At 39.5% G+C, this 26480-nt stretch overlaps 2 protein-coding genes across 3 annotated transcripts in view; both read left to right on the forward strand.

Moving 5' to 3' along the window:
• Positions 1 to 1105: 1105 nt before the first annotated feature.
• On the forward strand, positions 1106 to 12418 carry kin (Kin17 DNA and RNA binding protein). The gene is made up of 10 exons (XM_022253369.2): positions 1106 to 1334; positions 2464 to 2558; positions 3250 to 3416; positions 4188 to 4372; positions 5204 to 5367; positions 5747 to 5858; positions 6928 to 7053; positions 7942 to 8041; positions 9206 to 9306; positions 10824 to 12418. The coding sequence occupies exons 1-10, from the start codon at positions 1221 to 1223 to the stop codon at positions 10896 to 10898; spliced, it is 1239 nt and encodes a 412-aa protein (XP_022109061.2). The 5' UTR covers positions 1106 to 1220; the 3' UTR covers positions 10899 to 12418.
• Positions 12419 to 13887: 1469 nt separating this feature from the next.
• Positions 13888 to 26480, forward strand: part of LOC110989168 (uncharacterized) — an 80349-nt gene continuing 67756 nt past the window's right edge. Inside the window, exons 1-3 of one of the 2 annotated variants that reach the window (XM_087135372.1) lie at positions 13888 to 14052; positions 24190 to 24474; positions 25637 to 25722. In XM_087135372.1, coding sequence (XP_086991498.1) covers positions 24366 to 24474; positions 25637 to 25722 — 195 coding nt within the window. In that variant the 5' untranslated portion in view covers positions 13888 to 14052; positions 24190 to 24365. The remainder of the gene's footprint in view (positions 14053 to 24189; positions 24475 to 25636; positions 25723 to 26480) is intronic. The other variant, XM_087135373.1, reaches the window with a different exon arrangement.

The following is a 26480-nucleotide window of genomic DNA, read 5'->3' on the forward strand; positions in this document are numbered from 1 at the left end:
TTAGACAAAGTACATTTGGCGTAATCATTGATAACAAACTTACTTGGAAAAGCAAATGCCAAAAGGTTTCTAATATGTCGATCTCCCCGGCGTGTACTTGGTATACTCTGGAAGCTCAGATGATGTACCAAAACATTCACTGTTTGCTCTATACAGGACGCTAACTTTACCGCACTTGCAATATGGTATTCTGGCATGGGTTAAATGCAGTATGACTGACCTAAACAAATCTCTCAGGGTAATTAATAACTTAAATAACCAATGTGCACATGCTGCACCCCTTTTTTGCCAATTTAATGTACTTCCCGTCGCTGAGCAATAAATATCATCTTGGAGTTTTTATGTTTACATAGGAGAGGAATCTATTACCTACTTCACTTTGTAATCTTTTTGCTAAGAACTTAGGTATCCATCGGTACTACACAAGAAATTCAAATAAATTGCACTTTTATAGGATAAGGACATCAAAATATCTCTCTACTGTAAGGCACCAAGGACCAATCTTGTGCATTACTATCTCCCTACTTCCCCCATCAGGTCACTCATCTGCTTTAAACAATAGCTTAAGGAATTCCTCCTAAAAATTAAACTTGTAATGATTTAATACTTAATTGAGTTGTGTCCATGCCAGCTTAATTATTGTTTATATGCTTCATTCAATTGATTGATAAAATGTTCAAGATTAACTCTTTTAGTTTCCGAGTATTTTCTGTCATATACGTATGTGTTTTTTCGTCTTTGAAATAATAATCTCTATTAAGTTTTTCTTGTTTCACTTATCCGTTCTCATCGTATTCAATTGTATATAAAGGGCGGGGCCTCGCCTTGTACAAGCACTGAGTAGCTTTCTGCCAGCCTCCACTGTTCATCATGTGCATCAACCAATACAATTTTATGTCACAAGAACTTAAAGACAAATGGATGAATGGAAATAAATCAATCAAACCAAACCAAGATACACAACAGAATCTGCTTGCCCTGAAGAAGGTACCGCCGAAAGCTCGGCAATCACAAGTTTATTTCAGAGCACTGATTTGATTCTTGTAGACACAAACAACATGGTCGCTTGGTGGCGCTATGCGTTTGTACTCGGCTACACGTAGCTTTACGTACATCACATACATGTAATGATGCATGTACATCAGCTACCTTCATGTAGGTACGTACAGGGAGCTTAGATGGTTGAACCAACGTGAGACTTGCAGAAACCAGTGGAAACAATGCCCAAACACGACTTCCTATCTCCAAAGGCTATTGGCAACAGGATAAAATCCAAGGGTCTGCAAAAGTTGCGATGGTTTTGTCAGATGTGTCAGAAACAATGCCGAGACGAAGTAAGTTCTAACCAACATGGCTAATGATAGGGCCTAGGCTAGCCCAGGTGGACATGGTGGATTTCCGACCTGGAGCACTACATTGGGGAAGAATCCCGATTATATGAATATTTACTGATAGGGGCAGTTTGATTTGTTATAAAAAGTCAGTTGAATGTTTAGTAGCAACAACCACAGTCTTGTTCATTGAAGAGGGTGTTTACACTAATCTAAAAACATGATTTACCATAAAAACATTGGTTCTTTTACCAAAAAAGTTATATTTGTTCTTGAATAGAACTTTATGTATACTTTGTCTTTAAGTGTTGTATTACACGTGAAAGGGATATTAATGGAACATACACTGTATGATTATGAAAGAAACCGGCACTTCATGTAATTAAATGTTGACATCCGTATACATGTATCTAAAATGGATAAGTCTGTTATGTTGTGTGAGCTACTATTGGTGCTCTCTATCAAAACATATGAATATGCAGTACAGTTGTTACATACATGAATGTCCTTCCAGAATCAGGTTGATCAAGTTGTTAGGCGGGCACAGTGGGTCGTGGGCTGGCTGACATGCCTTGAAGCCTGGTACTGAACAGCCCTCGACCACGTGTCCTATCCAGGCCAAATCAGCGCGGTGCACTGGATCACGGACAACGGTGAACAGGCTCAGCACTCAGCATGCTGGCTCATATCGGTTGTTCGGGACGACAAACACGACTGACTAACGACTTGATTTCAAGTCTACTTGACACCCTGTGCACAAAACCTATGAGGCTGGTCTGAAAACTTTTAAAGTTTTTTCTAAGTAAAGGCTTGTATATTTTCCCTGCTAAATTTACATTTTTAAATGAAGACATGTCAGGCCAATTGTTATTGCATTTTGATGGCTGATTTAGCACCACTGCAGGGAAAAATATATGGAACTCTTTCCAAATGCATTTATTATATTTTATTGTAAAATATTTCCTACCCTTCAGCTGTGCCTTTCAAAGAAAAAATAATGTATCATGTAATACTGAAGTGTATACACGTGTACATTAATGTTTAGATAGGCTGACCAACATGTACATGTACATGTTAGCATATGGTACACTGACACCATACAATTTGGTTTTGGTATTGTTTCTCTTTATAGAATGGCTTCAAGTGTCACACCATGTCTGAATCCCACCAGAGACAGCTGCTCCTCTTTGCTGAAAATGAGGAAAAATTCTTGGACCATTTTTCAGAGTGAGTTCTTTTGTCAGCACAGAGTGGCTTAAATATTTCATGTGTCCGATGAGAGTTAATGAGTGTAAGATGCACTTATTCGTATTGTAGTGCTTGAAACCCCACATCGTCATCTGCTTAATATGAAGCTAAGTTTACATTGTATAATAATCAATCTACACTTCGTTTTCTCAGTTGTAAACCTGAATACACGTTTCAAGAGGTAGTTTTTGTGTCATGTTAATTTTTGGAAGGGGTTTTGCCCTTACACTAACGTACGTAAGGGCAAAACACCTGTTACTAAAAATTAGCACCTCCATGATGCAAAATACATCTACATCTTGAAATAGTTTGTTGTAGCCGCTGCTACATCTGACTCAGAACGACTAGCCAACCTTGGCAAGCTCGGTGGTCTAGTGGTTAAGACGTCTGCCCTAGTATAAGTAGGAGATCGTGGGTTTGATCCAAGTAAACCCTGGTAATACATGTACATCACAACGTGACCTCAGGTTACAGCTTGCCCGTAAATGTGGAGAATGATGCATTAACCTCATTAACCTGTAATGGAAATCATTCTTGTTCGTGCAAGATCAGCTTAGCAACAAACAACAGTAGTGTGGATGCAGTACTTTTTCCTGTGCATAATTTTGTTACATTTCTAACATGACACTTTCCCTCACTAATGTTTTTTTTCCTCCTGCGCTGACGACAGGGAGTTTTTTGACACCTTCATGGAATTGCTGCGGCGGCGCTACAACACTCGACGCGTCCACTGCAATGTCGTCTACAACGAGTACATTCAGGACAAGCAGCACTGCCACATGAACGCCACCAAGTGGGAAACGCTGACCGAGTTTGTCAAGTGGCTTGGCAGAGAAGGTCAGCTGTAATTACCCCTAATCCCCTAGGTCCTTTTTGCTAGGGACCCTCCTCAATCCTCCAGAATCCTCCAATTTGGGGGGTGAAAAAATTGGATTCTCCCTCAGTCCTGTGAAATCCTCCAAAATTTCTTGCAACAAACAAAAATAATAATGGTGCACAGTGTGCATATAACATGTACGCGTACATACGGGTGTATGGAAAATGGACATTTTCCTCTGCCAAAGTTCATCAAGTACTACATTCCAATTTTTCCAGATATGTACAAAACTTCAAACTCACTGTGGCTGGGGCTTCATAAGTGCACTGGAGTGTAGAGGAGAATGGGAGGAAAGATAAAGGTGTCCTAAAAACCTCAAGCAACTAGAAGTAAACAAAAACGCATCAAAAGGGGGAAAAGAGATAGACAGAAATATTGAAAACGTATGTAATATGCACACAGACACAGATAGGATGTACACGTTGCAGTGCTGTATGCTGTGCGTCAACAAATCAGGGCCAATGTTTTTTTCAACTTTCTCAGAACACAAGTGCCCTGGCCGGCCCCACGTCAAGGGGAAGATTCCTTTTGTCCGAAAATTTGGGACCGAGTTGTGGAAATTTGTCCCCGTAATCTGGTAATGAGGTTGTCTCCACAACAGCTATCACTCAGCACACGAAGTCCCCACAGATTTAGTGCCAGTACAGGGGCACTGGCATCGTACCGAAGACTTGACTAGTGTTTTGCAAGAAGTTCATTCTACTTTTTTTGTTCATCCGTCCGTCGTGCAGGCTACTGCAAAGTGGACCAGACTGAGAAGGGCTGGTTCATCGCGTACATTGACCGCGACCCGGAGACCATTGCCCGGCAGGAGAGGCTGGCCAAGAAGGAGAAGCTGGAACTGGACGATGAGGAGCGAACCCAGAAGTACATCCAGCGGCAGGTGGAGAAAGCCGCCGAGGGCAAAACAGTGCAGGTGAGTGATAAGACCCCTCATGCAGATGCTTACAAGCAAAGAAACCACTGGCTTTATGAAACTCAGTTTGCGAGCCAAAATGTCATTCCACATGTTCCATGTGTTTTGCTCGTGAGTGACATCGGTGTCCGTTGTCCATCTGTAACAATGTTTTACCAGCATGCACATGCAAGCCTAGTTGACAATTGGTGGTAATAATCGCCGGCAACATGCAAGATGTCAAGGTACGGGCGTTAGCGAAAGAGACGGTGTTTGATGTCATCCAACCAAAAAGTTAGAGCAAAAGGGAGACTGTAACTCTGAAAATGTTTGCATGAAATGTCTTTTTAAGTGGTTATACTGTTTCTTAAAGCTCACTTCAATTCAATATATGTCATGTAATAGTCTTCTATTTTGTTGATAATTAGGATTTCATTTCTCAGTTAAAGGGAGGAAATGGGACAAGTCTGTGGTACTTGAGTGAGACATCGTTGTGCACTCATTAAACTCATGTACTTGTTTCCATTGGCTGACAAACTCAGTGCAACCAGTCAGCTATTAAGTTCAATATGATCCAGTGTTGCTGACTTTGTATCTGTACTTGAGTCAGTTGCCATCAGACGTCCCCATATGATTGTGTATTATCAGGGACTGCCCAGTGATGCTGTCTGCGTCTCCTTGAAATGGAAACTAGGCCTTATTTGCTTATTGTTCTCAACCTGTCATGGCATCTATTACACAATATCATGCTGTTGTTTTCATGGATTTACACCATAAAAAACATGTACAGAGACCTATGAGGGTCCACTGTCACATAGCATTCCTTCAATCGTTGCTGACCTCCTGTTGCAGGACACTGGCCAGGAATATACAGAGCTGCAGCGTGACGAAGGCGAGAGTCTGGTCAGTTTCAACCTGGGCAAAATGGCCACAGCAGCTTCCAAAACAGAACCGAGCAATAGCACGATGACAGCTTCCAGTCAGCTGAAAGCAAACATTTCGAAAGATGGCAAAACGTGAGATAAAAATTCTTCGCCTGTGTTTCCATTTTTCGGTATAGGGAATTAACAGACAGACAAGGTCAGATATAATGTTTGAGGCCCCTTTTCCTTTCGCTGGACTTTTCTTTTAAAAGCTTCAGAGAAACCTGCAACTCAAAAAACCTTCTCCATAATTTACGCTTTTGTTTATTTCATCTTGGTCTCTTAAATGACATGTAAATTGCCAAAATTGACTAGCTGTGGTTGCTTCATCAACTTAATTAATGTAACACAAGCCTTTTCAAAATCACTTGGAATTGTCACAGAGTATTTGGAGATTACAGTGCTGAAATGGACAGTAAATAAATGCAGTTGGTGTTATGACAGAAGTTTTACACACTTGTGATTTTTGCAGGCCGCCCAGTTGGTCTAACCCCTTGAAAGACTCGGCCCCAGGCAAAAAGAAAGACGGCAACAGCCATGGCAAGGGGGAGAAGAGGAAATCTGCTCTGGATGAAATCATGGAGGTAAGCAACCTAGGATGGATTGCTGTAAGACTCTTAACCCTTTGACGACGGGAATTTTTTTTCCGAAAGCCGACTCCAAGAATTCCAGCCTTGCTTGGCCACGAAGGCCACCTGCCAAACCGCAAATTCACAATTTGTGGCCCTGCGTGCTCTGCATGCTTTGAATTACACAGTGAAAAGGCTGATTGGTCGGTGGCATGCGGCTCTACTCAAGCTTCCACATTCCCGTTGCCTCTTTTCAAAGTGAGGATTGTTGTGAAGCTGGTGATTATGATGCAAATTCGACTTTTATTTCTGGGCTACACACAAAGGCCAATCACCAGGGTCAAATTAAACGCAGGCCAAGTAGGGCTAAGCCATTTTTTTTAATAAATGAGACCTTTGACTTTTCCCAGACCAATCAAATTACAGCAGCCAAGAGACAATAGAACAACTGTGTTCGTTCATTCCTTTACCCGATCTGTGTATTTACATGTACTATGCTTTTTATAGTCTTCCAATCTGAGCTACATTCATACCATGCTGCTGATCACTATACCTCATGCATATTCATGACAGATCACCAAACTCTCATTGGTGCATTCATGGTCAAGCGCCAGCCGCTATTTTTGCTAATTGCCAAGTGCACACACGATCGTTCATGCAAGGAGTAAATATGAATGCGTTTAACTGTCACCCGGGTAAGCCAGGCGACAGTTAAAAATGCATGCGCAGTAGCAGAAAATCCAGGAACTGTCGCCCAGGTGTACTGTGCACTCATGGTGACGCCACCCTAGCAAGGGTAAAAGCTCATATGAAAAGATGGCGGCACGGCGGCACATGTAAAAGACAGTCAAATGAAGTGTTTGTGTTTCGACCTTAGGAACAAAATAAAACTTTGTGGAAACAAATTAATGATGATGTTTTTATTTTCAAAGGTTAATAAATGAAAGACGTGCGAGGGACAGTAAAACAAATATAAAATGGTTTACTTTGGTTGGACAGTCGATGTTAGAACCCCTCGGCTGTCAAACCTCAAGCCATGTTATATTTGCATACTGTCTCACTGTTTGTCTTTGTTGACTGTCAGGAGGAGGAAAAGAAGAAGAAAGCCAAAGTAACTCACACCGAGAACTGGCTGACAGAGGGCATTGTAGTCAAGATCACGACAAAAAGACTGGGAGAGAGGTTCTATAAGAAGAAAGGTGTGGTCCGGGTAAGAGCTTCAAACAGCTCCATGCAGCTTCATATAAACCAAGGCTGCATGACTTGGGAATGGAGGAATGTGGACTGTGGGTGGTGATAGCACAAAATGTCACTGTTGAGACTACGGGAATGATTGTTCATTTTAAGGTTGGAGGGAAGTCTTCATTAAAATTACAACTGACGTTGAGGATATCAAGTAATCCTGCCAAAGCCAAAATTATTACTTCTACCTGACGGAGGTAGCTGAAATCTCATTCACAAGTTTCTCTATGTCTACAATTACCCAGTTGTTTAGCAAAAGTAATTATAGAAAAAAAGAACAGAATAACTGGCCCTTGATTGCCTTTTTTTAATGACTTGCCCCTCCCAAATTGCAATGTGGATTCATCAGCACAGGTCACGCTAGATTGGGTTGGGTCCATCTTCAGATGTGTGGGTAGTTAAAGGGTAGCTTTTTCATATAGGAGGGTATTTCTCTCAAGGTTCATCTCTGCCAATTGCTATTGTGTGCCGTATTAAGGGCTACTCAATCAAGTTCTGGATGTTTCACCAGTGACCTGATATGTGAACATTGTTTCAAAACATCAGAAAACCAATTCACTTTATACAACTGCAGAATGTAAAAACGATGAAGCGATTCAGTATCTTTTCACTGTCTCAGAACTATTTTACTTGTGAGATCTGCCGACATCTGTACTTTTGTACTGAATTTATAATTCAGCGACTTATTTGCTTGTTGACACCACTTTTTATTTGCACATGTATATTAGTAGTGTCTTCCTAAGTGAATGTTATGAATTCCTGAGGATCAGTTACTGCAGTCGGTGCACCTACTGGGCCACATGCGGCGGTGCCAGTGTAGGTTCAATCAAATAATCTGTTGCCTTTTCCTTTGCAGAAGGTTGAGGATCTGTTCACGGCCGTTGTGAAAATGATGGACAGTGGGGCAAAAGTCAAAGTGGACCAGCTTCACGTGGAGACGGTCATCCCCTCACCAGGTAATATTGGAACAGGTTAATCACTTTACATGCAAAACCAGGTCAATGACATATGTCGCTCTTCTTATTTAGCTCTTCACATGATAGGACAAATTCAAAAATTCCTTGACCAATAAATGACGGAAAAGCTTGTCCATGCTTTCATCTCTTACCGCCTGGATTTCTGCAATAATCTATTACACCGTATTCCTGATTCTCAAACTTCGAAACTTCAGCGCATTCAGAATTCTGCCGCCAGACTTGTTACACGTTCATCATCTAGGCAACATATAACTGCTATTCTTCGCACTCTTCACCGGCTACCTGTCAGTGAACGAATCGCTTTCAAAATTCTACTCCTCATTCACAAATGCATCCATGGCTCAGCATGAGCATACCTCCGTGAACTTATTCAAGTATACCAGCCACAACGCACCCTCCGTTCCAGCTCAACATTGCTGCTCGATACACCGATCACTCGCTCTAAGACTTATGGACATAATTCCTTCCTGCATGTATCACCATCACTTTGGAACTCTCTTCCTCCTCATATCAGAATTATCAACAGCGAAAATGAATTTAAAGCCGTTCTCAAAACATACTTGTTCCATTGATTGTTCTTAATTGTTGTTTCTTGTAAAGCGCATTGAGACCTTGGTGTGATGCGCTATATAAAACTGTCTTATTATTATTATTACATGTACATTCAGCATAGTAGCTGTGTCATAGCTGCTGAGTTGTTTGACTCTTGTAGGGTGCTGCAGAATGAAAAGCCACTTTTCCAAATCTTGTGTACTTTTACGTGTATTTCCGTTTTGCTCCTGAGTTCCCAGTTGCATGCCTGTGAAAGAAACATTTCTTGCTCGGAGGAAATTTTAGAATTAAGTTTTAAAGACGTAAGGCATTTGTCTCATTGAGCCAGTTGGGTATACAAAAACCCAAGGTCATTCAGGAACAAACCACTCGCGTACGTCTGTGTAGAGCCACGCTGATCGGGCAAACCTTCATTTTGGGCAGGCGTGGTTGGAATATTGAACTGGCGCATTAGCACTCTGATAGCTTTGGGGAGGTTAGAGCTCAAAAGTGAGGCCTGCTCCAGGCCCGCATTGCAGCAGAGAGCACTAAAAAGTACAATATGGACACTGCAGTAGTTGCTTACGTGTACCTTTGACCTTTGACCCACAGGGAGAATGGTGTTGGTGGTGAATGGCCCTCACAGGGGACAGCAGGCCTCTCTGGTTGCCCTCCAAGAAGAGACTTGCTCTGTTTCGATCAAACTTCATACGGTAAGCTCTAAAACGATCTGACACAGGAGAAAAATACATTCAGGAATGTGGCATGTGCAGTACATGTACATTAAGGTCATACAGTATATGCAGTTGAGACAGATGCATTGTTAGTAATGTCTACTACTTCAAGTTAAGGTCTCATATTTTACGTTCCTGTGACCTGGTTCTTTGAAGTCATATCTGCTAAAAATGTTCAGGGAAAAGATCCCCTTTTTGAGTTGATATTTGAGTTCATTTGTTCCTGTATTCCCCTTGAAAGATCTTGGTATTCCAACACCGTGGCATGGAATAAATGTGAATGATGATGTTATGGCAAACATCCCGAGGGCATCACATCCCGTAACATTTCCCTCATGTACCTGTTTCTTGTCAGCAAAGAAGAAATAAAAGTGCAAATTTTGTGGCTACATTTTGGTTGTTGGTATTCCAATTTATGCATTGAGAAGATGGACCAGCATCCAATTTCATAAAACAGGTATGAGGTGTAAGAGATCAATCATGTATTTTTACTGAGGAGATGTAAGCTTGGAACCAGTCATTAGTGGCATGTGGTCCACTCTATGATGAGTCAAATGTCACCTGAGGTGCTTTTGAGTTATAGTTTGTATTGGCAAGAGCAAACTGAACTCTTTGTTGTGGCTTATTACTCAGTTTGGCATCCATGGACCCTATTTGAGTGAAAAATAATCAGGGTTCCTACTACTGATTTACACTGTGCAAAGTTCTCTTACTGACCATTAAGTGCCCAAGCAAGTTCTGTCTCATTTTCACAGAGCAAGTTACATGTATAAGCCACTTTCAGTTTGGCTGGTAACCGGGGTCCAGTTTCATAGGGTTGATAAGTGGAGGATTTTTTGGCTAATGGGACTGCTTTCCATTTCACAGGCACCCTAAGAAGTAAAAGTAAGCACACAAAAGAGGTCGCTAACTTCAGTGGCAGAATTTGCTTACCTTTGTGATATGATAGAAATCTCCATGCACGAGGAAGCATCAGCACGATGTTACTAAGAAAATAGCCTGGAAGCTTGTAAAGTTTTTCTGCTATGGTTAAGCCCACAACTTTTTGGCTTAGTCTTAACCCCCAGCCTACTTTGGCTAGAAACCCTGCCAGACTCATCAAACTGCATTCATTTGTCAAAGTGGCTTGCCTGCCCAGTGTAACAAGAACCAACACGTCAACTCTTTCCAAGGCCAAACAGCCTGGGAGTTTGTGGTTGCCGGTCACCACAAGATCCAACAGTGGAATAGTTCAATGGAACTAGCTCCCATTGTCTCAACATGGTCAGTTTGTGCAGTTGCTGTTTATTACCAAGTGCCTCAAAGTGCGTCAGACTTTTTCACCTGATGGACCGTGCTTCGTTTGGCAGGGTTAGGGTTAAGCAACCCTGCAAAAACAGGCCCTGGTTTTGCTAATTTATGTGTATAGCAGTATCTCAGCTGCATAATTGGCTTTTGAACAACATGGAGAAACCAATAGTTGAGTGGGATTTATTTCTGTCTGTTTGTACATACAGGGTCCTTTGGCAGGGAAGACCGTGAGTGGCATTCCATACGAGGATGTGTCCAAGCTTGCCCCACAAGACACATGACAGACATGTGATTCCTACATGGAAACAAATAACATTTAGTATTACACAATGCCTGAATAAGTTCCAGTCATCTGAGTGGTGGGTCACATGTTACTGAATAATTCATGCCAACATTGGGCCCAGCCACACTGCAGTAACCGAAGCTCCATTCAACTGGCAAACGTCAGTTCCATGACTAGGTCACAAGAAGCTTCCGAATCCGTTGGTGGCGGAATATTTAAATCAGGAGGGGATTTTTTTATGAAACTAGGCATAAGTATTTGGAATGGAAAGAATAATTTCATAAGAGTGTCAGGTGTTCCATTCTCATTTTGTGAAATTATTCTTACCATTGCACTCAAATGTACTTGTGGTATCTATAAGGGTAATTCCAGAAATAAGAGGTCCATTTTTTCCCGGCCCCGTCACATCTAGCACATAATTTTTTAAGTTCAGAACACATTTTCTAATTTCTAAGAGTGATGAATTAATGCAAATTACCTGCCAAACAAATAGCAGTAGTTTGAAATAGATTTCTGGTGATATTCCCATGTCAAAGAACAAAGGTCAGATGTAACAGGGGCACACAAATTTCACACTTTTGGACCCTTAATTTCTGGAACTACCCATTTGAGGAAGCCAGAACGAAAAGAAATAACTCAGCTTAGAAACTGCAACTTTCTCTCTCAATCTTTGCTGTGTACGCTACGAATTGGGAACAGATTGGAAAACTTCATTAGGAGTGTTTTGAAATCTTACTGTCTAAACATTTCTGCATCAAGGGATTGCTCTGTTAAGTATGAAGTCATTCATTTTAATTCAATGAAATGTCTGATTTCTGTGGTTGATTATAAATTTCAAAACAATGAATTCTAAATGTCAGAGTTACAAATTAGTTCTTTGGCAATCCACATCCCAGCATCATCAGCTGCTGGAAGCCATGGAATTTAAGATTGCTTTTGGGGTAAAGTTTTGAAATGTTTTTATTAAATGAGATCTTTGAAGGGAAACATAACCTGGTCATTTCTACCTGGATTTTTTTTTTTACTTTTTACATTTACTCTTTTACTCTTTGAAATAACTCAAGGTCTTGGTGGTCATGTTTTTGTAAAAGGGAGTTCAAAGTTGAGTACTTGTGTTTTTGTTTGACATGACATTTGACCCTGAAAACTTTTTGAATGTATATTTTGTGTTTGGCAACCAGTCAGTGGACAGGCCAAGTGGTTTAAAAAAAAAGTGGACAGAAAATGAAAGACAACCAAAAATAGGTTGACATACTGAATATGTACGTGATTGAATATTCATTTAGTGTGTACATGTGTATGTATATATACTTACAGGCACATTTTGAGAAGTTGGAACTGTCCCAGTGACCCTTATTGTCACAGCCATATTTTGTCTTGGGAAAAGACAGGTGACAGGCAAAGGAAGGATTCAATGTTTCACCCAGCTTCATAATATGAAAATATGTAATTATTGCGATTGTAATGTAAGATAGGATTGTAAGAGGTCTGTACATTAAACTTCCAGCTGTACAAACAGTGTTGCATTGAGGAGTTTTATTCACTGCTGCCTAGTTTTTTGTGTTGCAGTTTTACCCTCCACAAACGTTGAGTGGCTTTGCTTTTCTGTTTTGTCCGGCTTCTCATGTTTCTGCATTTGAAATTTTTTAATAACCACTCTCCTAACTGAGAATGCTGGTGACGGTTGCTGCCTTGAGCATAGAATATTATTTTCTTTAAGCCCATGTAGGGTAGAACTTATCTGACCAATAAAGTTGGACGTCATGTCACTGGACAAGTGCATGTGTGGAATACATGTGCAATGATTAACACAATAAACTCATGCCTAAGTCATGAGTTTGCAGTACCATTAAGAATTCACGTTTGAGAGTTTGTTAACCTCGAAGGGAACTCATTAAGTATTTTGGAAAAGTTCAGGAGACTGGCGATGGACAAAGCATACAGTCTAAAACTTTGAACAATGTGATATTTAGAATTTCATAACCTTATAAACCCTTAATTAGGTAGTTGTTCGATGATGATACTCTACACTTACACCTGCTGAACTTTGCTGCACCCTCAAATTCTCTCATGTCAGTGCTTTGTTGTGACTTATGTGCCTCTTCCAACAGTATGTGAAAGACACGGTGCTCTTGGATATTGCAGTGGGCAATTTAATGTAACCAGAAAATGAATATCATCTGAATTCACACATTTTTTTTCAAATATTTGTATATATTACGCAGAAATGTTGGATATTTTAATCAGCGATGTACATGTAATCGCGGGCCAGCTTTAGGTGTGGGGGGAGGTAAATTCAAACGTGAATGCGGCTTTGGGCTCATTCAACATGATGTTGGGGAGAAACAAATCAAAAGCCTTATACTTACTGTCCTGACATCCTTGCTTTTATTTACTGGTGTTGTTTTCTTTGGGCTTTGATGGTAATATTTGATAAAGTAAGTATACCGATTACTTTCTTTCTACTCACCCGTATGCCGGGAATGCTTAAAAAAAAGACCATGCACAAGATGTATTAGGTAAACAATGGCCTTGTATTTCATTTGAATAGCTTGTGGCTTGAATTCAGATGGGAGGTCTTGTGAAGGTCTTAGGTGGTCTCGACTACAACCCTGCCCCCCCCCCCCAAAAAAAGAAACGTTCCTCCTACTTGATACGCCACTGCATCAATGTCCTCTTTTTAACCCAAAACAAGTTTATTTTTATTCCAAGGCATACACTTCTACTTCTGCTAATTTGACTCAGCAAGGTCTATAAATATTATGTGCCTTGTTAATAATTTTGAAATTACATCTGGAAATATATTTCCTGTTAGGTAAGCAAACCAGCTGTTTCAGGTTTTTGTTGTGGGTATTGCATCCTTTACCCTCTCCCTGAAAGGTTGGCAGACGACGGACACCGTACAATAATTCAAGACAAAACAGTAGCTGCTAATGCGAACGTTGCGAACAGGGTTGCGAACGTAAACCACACACTGCAGGGCAGCTATATTCGACGGGTACCCTAACAACCGCTCAACAACGTCGTTTTGAAGATGAGAGAAGTCAGGAAACTCAATCCCAATCTGTCGAAAAACATTGTGGCACAAATGTCTTTCCCGAAGACATGTTCTAAGAAAAGATTGATACATTTTAGCTGATATACATCAGCTGGTAAGTAGTTAATTATCATAACTATTAATACACGTAGATACTAGATGACGTACACTATGCATGATTAGGCCTAACATGCCTGTTTAGCCCAGCAGTACAAGTAGCACTAGCAGCAGTAGCAGCCCCCATTATGCCATGAATGCCAATTAATTTAATTTTAAGGCCTAGGCCTAATGCTTTACTTTTAACAAGCAGATAAGGCTGTGTTAGTGTTAGTGATTAACTCACTAACACTAGTGATAGTGAGTGTTAGTCACTCACTCACTCTTTCTCAGTGTTACTAGTAACACAAGTAACAGTGTTACTAATTCTGGTGTTAGGCCCCTACATGCAGACATATACATGAGGGCTAGGCCTACCTACGGTACATAAATAATTGCACCCTTCTTGCATGATTTTTATATCAGACATATTTAACACTTTAACAACAGGCCTTATAAACATGATAAATGACAGTACATACATGTAAAATTAGGGACCTGGCGACTGTAGGCCTACGGTCATTTACCCCCAGAACTGTGGGGTCTGACATCCGCCCTGGCCGCTCCCACAAACTCCACAGAAAATGAGCCTTTTTTGCCGTAGGCTCGAGGTTACATCAGTACATGACATTTAACATGTTTAACAGGGCATGATCTTGTGTTGTGTACTTATATAAATCTATTCCGCCAAGAGTTCTATGCACCAAGAAAAAAAATGGGCCAAAACCATGCTGATTTGGGACCAAATGGTTGACTACAGCTGCGAAATATATATTGGCCTACACAAGATATGGAAATTGGCTGCGGCCACTTTCCCTACATGTACAGTGTGTGTGTCTAATTCTTACCTGTGACTGGACTGACTGGTTGAAATGGCACTTGGCTGCCTTTCCCAAATGGCAAGAACGACAAGCAACAGCTCGTGGGTCTTGGTACACATGAGGGATGCCGTTGCAGTGTGAATGATGTCTGTGGAGCAAGTGCCATCTCGCACGTGGCTCACAGTGATCTTTGGTCTTCCATAGACGTTAACTGTTCGTATGTAGCTTCAAGGTTTATTCTGCAGCATTTACAGTAGAAAGGGGAAATGATGCCACTTGGTCACAGAAATTCTTGGTATGAGTGGGGTTGGACATTGTACATGTACATACTATGGTTTGTATGAAAAGGGATCTGGAATTGCCACACTTACTGTACTGGGTGTACAATGGTGTATGGAAAGAGTTCTGTGTCTGTTCACTAGTGTAACTGGTGATAGTAGAACCTTAAGAATGTACGGTACTAATGCCAGTATGTTGCCATGCTTATGGTTTCCTCATACATTCACTCAGTAGCGCTAGTAGTTGGAGTCTGGGACTTTTCCAGTTCAGGGCATTGTCATAGCAATAGGGTCTGTCATTTTATAAAAAAATTGGAATCACAAGATTTCATTCAGAATTGACTGGTGGCACATGCACGTACATACGTGAAATATCACCATTTGCAGCAAGCATTTCAGCGCATGGTGTTTTTCTCACTCTCTGACTGACTGTATCAGTCCTTATTGTTAATACTGTGCATACATTTATATACATTTGTAGCTTCAGAAACCCAATTCTAAGGTTTATTTGTATGGGGAGATTGGTCATTAGAGTTGAAATTCCCCCAATGGCTCACTGGGTACAGGGTAGCGTTTGCCAGCAAATTTGATTTTAGGGCCAATTTTTTCCACTATTGTGAAACACGGTGAAGAAGTGCTAAGAATTCAATGAAAATTTTGATGAAAGTACATAAATGTACTTACATCAAGTTGAACCATGTGTACAAACATCTTCAACTTCTTCTTTTATTAATTAATACATGTACATGTATGTAAGACTGATTCTTAATTAATGTGAAGGGGTCGAGTTATATCAATAAATGTTTTTTATGAATTTGATTGCTCTGGTTTTTTTAATGCATGGAGATTTGAATGTGATTGTAATTAGTAATGGTTAAATGGATTGCTTATTTATTGGTTTTTCATGTTTTGTTTGTTACGTGTAAATTTGTCCAAACTTAAGGGATCCAAATGGAAGTAAAAAGGTGTAATTGGCTTTCTTGTGTTATCCCAGAATGAATCAAGCGTGTCTTGTTTTCTCTACGTACATGTACATTAATACAGTTGTTATTAAGTTGATTGATTTCTGAATAAAATAATAATAATAATAGTCCAGAAATTAAACTTAGAAATCAGATTACAGTGTGTACATGTAACTGTGTACATGTACAATGTACATGTAAGGTAGGTTTTCATGGCACTCATGTTCAATGCTGGTAAATGAGAACAGTACAGTTTGTGCATATTCATGTACATGTAATTCATCATTTTTAAGAATTTAATGTCAGTATTTTATATGGATTCAATTCAGATTAAGGATTTGTTTACCTGTAAGACCAATTCTTTAGTTAGTTTGTTTTGGTTGAACCATTTTTGTCCCCAAAATAATTTCTTAATCGGATTATTTTAAGAGCATGAACAAAATCTCTTGGATTGGTGGCACACATGGAACATGTTTAAATGATACCTATGCATGTTCACATGCATACATGTACAATGTATGCACCCACAATAATGTACATTCTATGATTAGCTATATGTACTATTGGTACATACATTGTAGTGATATATTTTTCAATTTTCAGTTTTAGTTTTTAGCTTCATAGGCATTCACAATCAGTGTTTGACTGCCTACTGGTATGGTACATGTAGAGTACATTGAAGTAGCCTTTCTGTTTTCAGCCCAATTTTGATATGTTCTTGCAGAGGTGACTCATCCCTAAAAACATCATTTTGCAGCCAGCAAAATGGGTCATCCATTTCTGTCTCAGACTGCACACTGCGGGGGAGGCAGATACCGGTACCTACTAGTACATGTACATGTAGGTCAGTCACGCTTTTAGAAAATACTATATGTACCTGTATGTCTACATATTCGTGTATTGTATTTCAAGTGATGGTGATCAATAGCTTTTTCCTTTTTGCTTGCTTTAAGAAGGGGGAAGGGGTGGGGGAAGAGCACACTCTGTGTACTCTTGAAAATGATGAGTGAAATGGATGACTTTACCGGTGCATGAGTAAGTTGGCCTGTGCATTTAGGGGTATCATTGGAATGTGTACCCACATGTCGGTGACTGCTGCGTGTCGGAGTTGGAGTTCATTTTCCATTATGTCACAGTGGTAATGAAGTAAATAAATAGGAAATAAATAAATTTTAGGAAATATGCAAATCATCTGTCCACTATTTTGTAATGTTTGTCTCAAGTATTTTTCGCTTTACGTAAAACTCATAAAAGACTAATCTTATGAGTACAGTACATGCATTGGGTACAAAATTGAATTCAATAAAATAAAAAGTCCTTCAGTAAGAGTCGTTGCATTTTGTTGAAAAGGGAGTGAGAAGACTGTCCTCATCAGGTTATGATGTATGTGACCAACATGTACTGTATCTGTCCATGTGACAAACGTTAAGACCTGTCCATACAAACGTTACTCACTGAAAAAACCTACGGATTATTAAACTTTAGTTTAATAGTCTTTTTAATGAATAAGATTTTGAAAATGAACAAGTTTGGCATAAACACACAAAAAATGCCTGTCCCATGTGACAAACATTGTATTCGAGAAATAGTTTTTCAAACAGTGTTTTATCTAAACTTGAATTGTCTTTTTGTGGTCATATAAGTTTCTATAAAGTAAACTAAAAAGAATATTTATTACAGTGCAGGTAATGATCAATCATATTTTGATTTAATTTTCAGATTTAAACACAAATGTCTGTCCATGTGACAAGCATTACAATCAATGTCTGCCCATGAGACAAACAATAGAAGAAATCATAAGTACATGTACTTGTACATGTATAATTTGTCAATGCCGAGTTATTTAGATCACAGAATACCTGGTACATCACATGTATACATGTATTTAGAAATTTTAAATGAGGTCTACAGACCCCTTGCTGTTTTTACTTTTTGATATCAGGGGAAAAAATTTATTTATACACATACCTGTCTTGTCTGTCCAGGTGACAAACATTACTTTTGTTGTTCTTCCTAGAATTTCTTAAGAAAGAAGAAAGTTTCTTTGAAAGTTCAATTAACATTGTTGTTTTTGTGTCCATATACAGGAACAAATATCTGAATTGTTCTCACTTAAAACTACATGTACTGTCAGGCAAAGGAAACTGTCTCTCCATATATTTTTACATATACACATATTTTTTCAGTATGACAGACCCACCTACACAGATTTTAAGAAGCAGCGAAAACTGTCAGTTGAATTATAATGCAAATTACAACATGATTCATCTGGTTTAACTCAAACATTTATTTCCATACAAGTACAATTGTATTTTAATGTAAATATTTGTCTAATTATGCAGACGGTTGATAAACAATCTTGACTTTTTACTGTATACAAGAGTAATACAACACCATTGAGAAAGGGGGCAATACGGCATCATATTCAGAAGATACAGCATTTTATACAGAAATGCATTATCAGAAGAAAAGCTAAACAAACAATATGAACAATAAACCATTCAGGAAAGACAAGAATGGAGCGGTGAAGACAAAGCAAGCAAACAGAAAACATGAATGAATAGACTGAGATGTACTGATGTAGACTTGAAATGAAAACACTTAAGGCGTTTAAAAGAACAAAAAAGATAACATTAAAATAGATTGAGAAAAGAAAAGGAGTAACCTCATGTAATTGCATACAAGGTGTCTCTCAAATGGTTCATGATTTGATAACCCCTTCGATATTCTGAAGACGGGGGTCCATCGAATCTTGTGTTCAGCGAATAGGATGTGCATGCAAAGGAGAAAATCAGATTGAGACGAGCTCTATTGCCGTGCCTGTAATTACAGTGAACTGCAGTGAAGTAAGAAGAGAATGGAGAAAGAAGATTGTTGACGTGCTTGGACAAGTTTTGAAAATCCCCATGTGAAGTTTGTTACTATCTGACAGAGTTGAATGTGTATACAATGTAGAAGTGAAAAGAGGTGCTGTATGATCCCAAGGGCAGGAAAGGATACTGTACTCTTAATGGTTCGTTTTTGAATTACAGTGAGTGAATCAGTGAATGAAGTTTGTTGATACCGGAGTGTGCCTAAACAATGTTACAGTAGTCAAGACACGGTAAGGCTGCAATATATACAGTGTACATACATGTACAAATGTAAGCGTGCCATGAAGCAAAAATAATGTGTGATCTTGTAGAACAGAGCAACCGAATGGATAAAACACCAGTGTTACAGTAAACAATCTTGGAGACAGATGAAATATGGTCACTCAAGCTGAGTTGAATAACACCTGAGAATTTCACTGAACTGACAGTAGAAATGGGGGTATTGTCGATGCTGATGGCAGAGTTGGAGGGAGGTAAACATGCAGCCAGATTTACTGAATGAGATATATTTTGTTTAAATGGACTTCATAGATAGTTTATTAGATTTGAACCAGGGATGACGCTTTGATTGATAAGCTCATTGTTTAGAGAGGAGACAAAAAGATGGTCACAAGCAGGATTGGATTAGATACTGGTATATGTACAGTAATTGTCCTGTCTCCAGCAAACAAAAAAAGGTAGCAGGGAAGATGAACAGTGCTGATTAAAGGAGTGGCCGAAGGATGGAACCCTGGGAACACGATCGCTAATAAAGCTTGGAGATGAGTACACTCACCGATCTTTGTGAATTGGTTATGGATTATACTGTGCACGATCACGCCACCTTGCATCACCAACAGTGTGCCTTTTGGCTATGACAACGGACATATCTGGAACTGCTGGGTTGTGCCTTAATGAACAAACAACTCGGCAATTTTTTCTTTCGTTTTACTTCTCTTTGTGCATTTTTTTCACCGGTACCGGGGGAAAGAAAGGAACCAGGTATTGACATTAGTTGTTTGGCACTCGGGTACTCAGTACAGGCCTACTGATACAATTACAACCATAAAAACATTATAATGAACAGGGTTCAGAGGACACTGCCAAAGCAGGAATGAATGGAAGAAGGCAGTACGTGTACATCAAGGTTTAGCATGTACAAGTGGATGCCACAGCCTCAGGTGTTCTTGTTGCCAAGTTGATTGGAACGTGGAGGTCTATTTTGAATTCCTTCCTCCACAATTGAAGGTACGTACGGCACATGTACCTTCAACCATTTAGCAAGTGGAAAAGATGGGATGCCTGGCAAAACGTTGCGTGTTGTTTGCCGACACATACGTACACGTATGTATCACACATGCATTTAGCAACAACTATTTTGATACACATATTGTACATGTACGTGTATGTTTATAGCTTAGGCAGTTTGAGCTGACGCATTTACATGTACATGTACATGTCGCTGTTTGAGCATGGTGCACCTACAGTGTACATGAATAGCAATATGTACCAGAAAAAGGTAGAAAAATGTACGAGAAAAAGGTTTTTTTAATCCTTTATTTAAATGAAACTGCCAGCAAACTATACGGTACATGTACACATGCACATCATATATGTGTGTACACATGGTACATGTACATACTTGAATTGCCTTCAGGGTAGGCAGGAATAAGGATAGACTCTTCTCCTGATAAATTCTAATTTATGCGCACATGCGCACAAACGGCATGCAGAGGCAAAAAGCTGGAGCGGCCCATTGGGAATGTACCGGGGCACAAATTGCATTATCTTTTCCTCTCAGCTTCTGCACTTTTTGTCACAGTAGCTTCTTTCTCCCCGAGCGCATGAGGGCAAAAGAAATTGACAGGGCTCCTCTACGACCATGTCCAATAAGACTTTTGCAAGTTAAATTTGAATAAAATCTGGTACACTGAATTCTTTAAATTCACGTGGACAGAACAATTTGAATTCTCTGTATATACTAGAGACACTGTTGCCATATGTCGTAATTTGGGGCAGGCTTTTCCTTGTTTATAAGAGCCACCTTTCCTCAATACACTGTTTGCAGTGGATAAGAAGGACACAAAGGAACCAGACCACTCCAAGGATGCAAAAGCTTGCCCCGAATCACGTCTGTATAGCAATGGTGTCTTTAGTCTCGCAGAAATTCAAACTGTTATGATTATATGTAATCAGATAACTCAGTTTACCAGATTTTATTCAAATTTAACTCGCAAAAGCTTATTCAATACACTTCCAGGGTACTATGCACCACTCATACTACATGTACAGTAGCAGAATTATGGGCTCAACACAGGGTGTAATGTGGGCTAGCTTTAGGCAGGGTTAGGTTTGTTTCGCTACGTACGTCATCGACTGAGAGTGCTGGATGGTATCCTAACATATCACACAATTTGTTCTACGGCTCACATAGAGCAAAACCCTACTGATTTCTTAATTTAGCCCTCGTGCTCTTCAAATGAACAAAATTTTTCAAGTTTTCTTTTTTGCTCTCCAACATTTCCTCTCACACCAGAAATTGATAGCTACAGTATATTAGTTTCAGAGGGTTTTCTGAAGACTACAGTAGAAAAAAGGGCAGAAGCTGAGAGAAAATGATCTTGAAATTTGTGCCCCTGTACATTTTCAGTGGGCCGCTCAAGCTTTTTGCCTCCTCATGCCATTTACATGTATGTGCATGGGCACGCAAATTAGTATTTATTGGTGGAAGGGTCTATTGCTCGACAGACAAAAAATTTGGATAGTCATTTTTAGAAAATAATTCATTCTACTGCCCTTCCTACTAATGCACCCTAGATCTGGATATGCCACTGTTGCACATGTACATATATTGAGTGAAATGTACGTGTACAGGTAGGTGTGGCCCCGATTCAGTCCTCTCACAAAGTGGGCATTCTCAATCTGCAATACAGTGTAAGTCATCAGTATGAAAAACAAAACCAATACTGTGCTTTTGCAGGTTCATTCAGCATGGTACATGTACAGTAGTTGTAGTTCAGTAGCTAAGGTCTGGGTGATGGATGTTAAAGCTACATGTACCAGTTACACTTGCAGGATACATTCAGACGTGCAAGTTTTCCTTGGATCAGCTGATTTCCTTGTTATTCACTTCACACTTCATGTCATTAGAAATTGGAAAACACTACAAAGTCTTGTAAAGATTGGGATTTCCTCATTTTTTTTTGTCAGTCCAAATTGCATGCCTGTACATTGTACAAAGAGTAAACTCCTTGAACTCCACATTCATTTGTAAGGCCAACAAGAAAAATTTCACCCCACCAGAAACACACAGACTGTCGAGGGCAGCTGTTTGGAAGTGTCTGCTTCCACAGTCAGACTGGTTTTTAAAAAACCCAGTGGGTGAAAATGGGCACAAGGCTTGCCATTTGGTCATGTTCCTGACAGAAAAATTTGGCCTGAGTTTTGCTGAGCTGTCATCAAGTGGAAAGAAACCCTAATGAAGTGGCCCTGTTACATGTATTTCCACTGATAAATATTTCATTCAAGTGTTCTCCAATAATAAAATTACCAGCACTTCTACACAGGGATAAAGGATGTGTACTTAAATTGAAACCATTCAAATTGAAATTTCCAAATTGGATCCCGCCGAAATTTCTCTTTTTAAGTAAACCATGGATGCCCATCTAATTTTGACAAAGGGGAAGTGCTCAAGAGCAAGCTCTTTCCAATTAACGCCGGTTTCCCCGATGGCACAAGTACATCGTAAAAATGCAACAAATGTGGTTACAGCCATTATGCAGACTTACTGAATGTATTGCTATACACCGTGTACACTTACTGCAAGTGTACACATTAGCACATTGTACATTATCTACATACACATCAATGGGAAGGAATTCCTCCGTGGCATGTACTGAGCGTAATTATGACAATTACAGTGATCAGAGCTCTTGCGACTGTGCTTGACAGCTTGCTAATTGCAGCCCCGTCGCAAACAACGTAATCAAACACTGACGCTGTTCCTAGTGCGTATGTACAATGTATATGAACCAGGTTGCCAGGCAAATTGTTGTTTGCGTACAATACAGCTACTCTCATGCCTGTATTGCTACACATACAGTAGATGTACATGTACGTGTGCACTAATGAGCTGAGGGTTTCTTTGAGTGCTCCAGATGTGATTGACACAGCCTGTCCAATTTGTACCCCCTTGACAGGTGTAATGTACACAGCTGCTTCTAGGCATTGATATACCGTAGGGGCGTACATGTACATGTTCATGGAAAGAGAAAAATGTTTCGACTTGGAGATCTATGTTTTAAGATGTAATAGCACCGGTTGTACAAACAACATGTGTACAGTACAACTCTGGTCTTACCGGTAGTTGAACATTTAATGTACCAGTTAGGGGAAAAAGAAACAATGTTTGTGTAAAAAATGAATGTAATTTGGGTTTAAGATTAATCACTTTGAGTAATTGCAAAAAAATAGAAAACATGATTGATTTTTATCCATTTTTCTTTGGTAACAGTTGAAGCCGGTTCTGATGTTTACATTATAGGGGATAAATTTAAGCAGACAACAGTTTGCCTTTATTTCGTTGTAAATTTAGCCATGTTTTAATTTACATGTGCATGTACCTACATGTGCATTTTACATGTACATACATGTACAAGTATTTTCCATTTCCAACTGAAGAAAGCCAATAAGTAAAAATAGACATCACCATAATAAAATGAAAGAATTGATGTCAGTGGAAAATAATTTTTCTTATACCCTGGTGATGATAAACTTCTAATACCAACTAAACACCTTGTGCTGTGGCTGTATACATGTGGCAGAGCAGTACTTAATATGATTACTACATGTAGATTCAGATATAAACATCTGCTGCATGTACATCCATATAGGTTTGTACATTTATACCATACATGGTAGGGTCATTATCCAGTGTATTAAAGGTATAGAGTTATATGTACATACTACTATTTCTTGTATACTTGGTATAAGTGTACCATACATGTATAAAGGCATTTTTCATAATTTTTTTCTGTTTTTCTGAAAATAGTTAGAAATTCTTTTGTTTTCTACATGTATTTCATAAATGCCTGTTTTATCCATTTCCTTGTTTCAAAAGTACGTTATTATTGTCTTTTTCTATGATTTTCATGTTTGGTTGATATATTTTTATGTACTGGCACAGTTTTTTTTCTTGTGTTAGTTTCCCATCAATTGCCTCTGTTTCATCTTCCTCATTACAGATATATCCACACACACACACACCGGTTACCGGGCAACTGATTGGTCAGGATGACCTGCCACAGACTGACTAGGCCTGCAGTCAGTGTGCATCCAGATGCACTGATTCCAAGCATCCCTGGTGTGTGAGCTGAGGGGAAAGCCCACACTACCGCACTCACACACATCCAAACACACGATGGGGACGGGAGCCTCCAAAGATACTGCGGCAACTCTCACGCCAACCCACAAATCCAAGAAGAATAGTGACAGCAACCGGGCCTCAAAGTTGCACCCTCCCAAGAAAGGTACAGATATGAAGTTCAGGTGGTGTTTTTTTGGCGCAAAATGTACATGTAGGTTTTGCTCAAGGTTACACTTATGTACAAGGGGTGTTTTCTGAGAGCTAGCCAAAAAGTTCAGCATTCAAACTTATGTACCGTACATGTACATGTACTTGGAGGGAATCAAACCCATGACCTCGTACTTATTAGTGCAGATGTCTTAACCACTGGACCACCAAGCATGCCAGGGTCGGCTGGTTCAAGCCAGATGTAACAGGGTGCCCTTTGCATTTGGGAGATGTTACTTTTTAATCATGGGTTCTGCTCAGATTACACTGTTGTACATGTATATCTATAACACTGTGTACTTGGTGGTTTCAAGAGCTTGCAAAAATATTCACAGCACTCGGGTTGAACTCGAACCCATCACTGCCTGTTTACCAATTCAGATGTTTTAACCACTCAACCAGCAAACTTGCCGGGGTTGGCTGATCGGTTTGGGGGAGATGCACAGCGTATTCCTCATTCAAATGATTTTCAGAGAGGTGCTTTTTTTTTTCTTTTTTAAACGTTTGGTTTCCTTTTTGTTTGGCATATATTTTAATCTTGAGTTTTTGGTTACCATTTATCAGTGTTTATTGCTTTGGTGGCAATCAAAAGAAAATTCATTGAAATTTACGAATTTTTCCTTTCCAAATGTTTGATTGTCATGTCCATGTACGGGTACATGTACATGTATGTTACTTTTGAGGTTTCAACAAATGAGTGTTGACTTTCTGAGTTTGGCTACAGTAGGCCTACTATTTTTGGATGGAAAGATTTACAAGATGTGTTACAAAGTTTGCCCAACTGTTGTAAATATCATAACACCCTGATACGTGTACACTATTTTGTATAGTATTCATCTCTGAGATTACCCTTGGTCAGATGGAAGGAAGATGAAAATAGAGCTCAGCTCTGATCTTAAAATTTTATTCGCATTTACCTGTATCATGTTTAGTGGAAAAGATTTTGTTTGTGTACATTTACCTCTCCACAATGCTGTTACCGTGGGCCGGATCACTACCGGTACTCCGTCACACCGACGTAGTGTATGAATGCTAACGCATGTACGGAGTTGTACCTCTGACTCTTGTTCATACATGTAACAGTAACAGTAGGCTTCCACTTGTCACCTTCCTTTTAGGAAACACGGGCACAACTGACACGGTTCGGATAGGCCTTACCAAACTGGGCTTCTCTCCCGCTGAAGTCACCGTCAGTGAAGGACAGGTAGGCTATGTACATGTGTATGTGTTTTTCTTGAAAGTATACACGTACGTGTATGTACAAAACAAGTTGATGTTTCTTACACTTTTCTTCCTCGTCAGAGAGCGATTGACTTCAAAAGAAAAAAGCAAAACAAATAATTGAAAACTGTACATGTACTTACAAAAATGTATCAATTTCCATGTACGCATATTTTGCCAGGAAGGGGTAATGCTTGTCCCAGAAAACAACAATAACAAAAAAAACATTTTCCTTTATACAAGTACATTTACATGTACGGTAAGTTACTAGTAATTTGAATGTACATGTACATGCCAAATCCAGGTATTGTGCATGAACATACACATTTGTAGTGTGCATGTACGTCATTCATGCTAACTGCATTTCCCCTCCACGTGTACCTACCGGTACGTATATTCATAATGACCCCCCCAAAAAAAAGAAAAAAGAAATTGATTGCGGCACATGTAGATAGACACAGTATCGTTACAGTGATTTCTCTCTGGAAACAATCCTGTTTGGTGAAACAAATAAAAGTACTAAAAGAAAAAGAAAAGAGCAGGAGCTGCTTATGCATTCATGTGTGTACATGTATATCAGATATCCATGAAATTAATAAAAGCTGACAAGATGCAAAAGTTGGAATGGTCAAAGTGAAGGCCAAAATGTCCACGAGTAATATTGAACAACTGCAGTAGAATTTTTGCAAGTACATGTACATGTACCACTTAAATGCATACTGTGTACGTGTAACACCATAC

The sequence above is a fragment of the Acanthaster planci genome, linkage group LG04 (assembly GCF_054643075.1).
Source record: "Acanthaster planci isolate LZ-2023a linkage group LG04, COTS_SCS, whole genome shotgun sequence".
Lineage (NCBI taxonomy): Eukaryota > Metazoa > Echinodermata > Asteroidea > Valvatida > Acanthasteridae > Acanthaster > Acanthaster planci.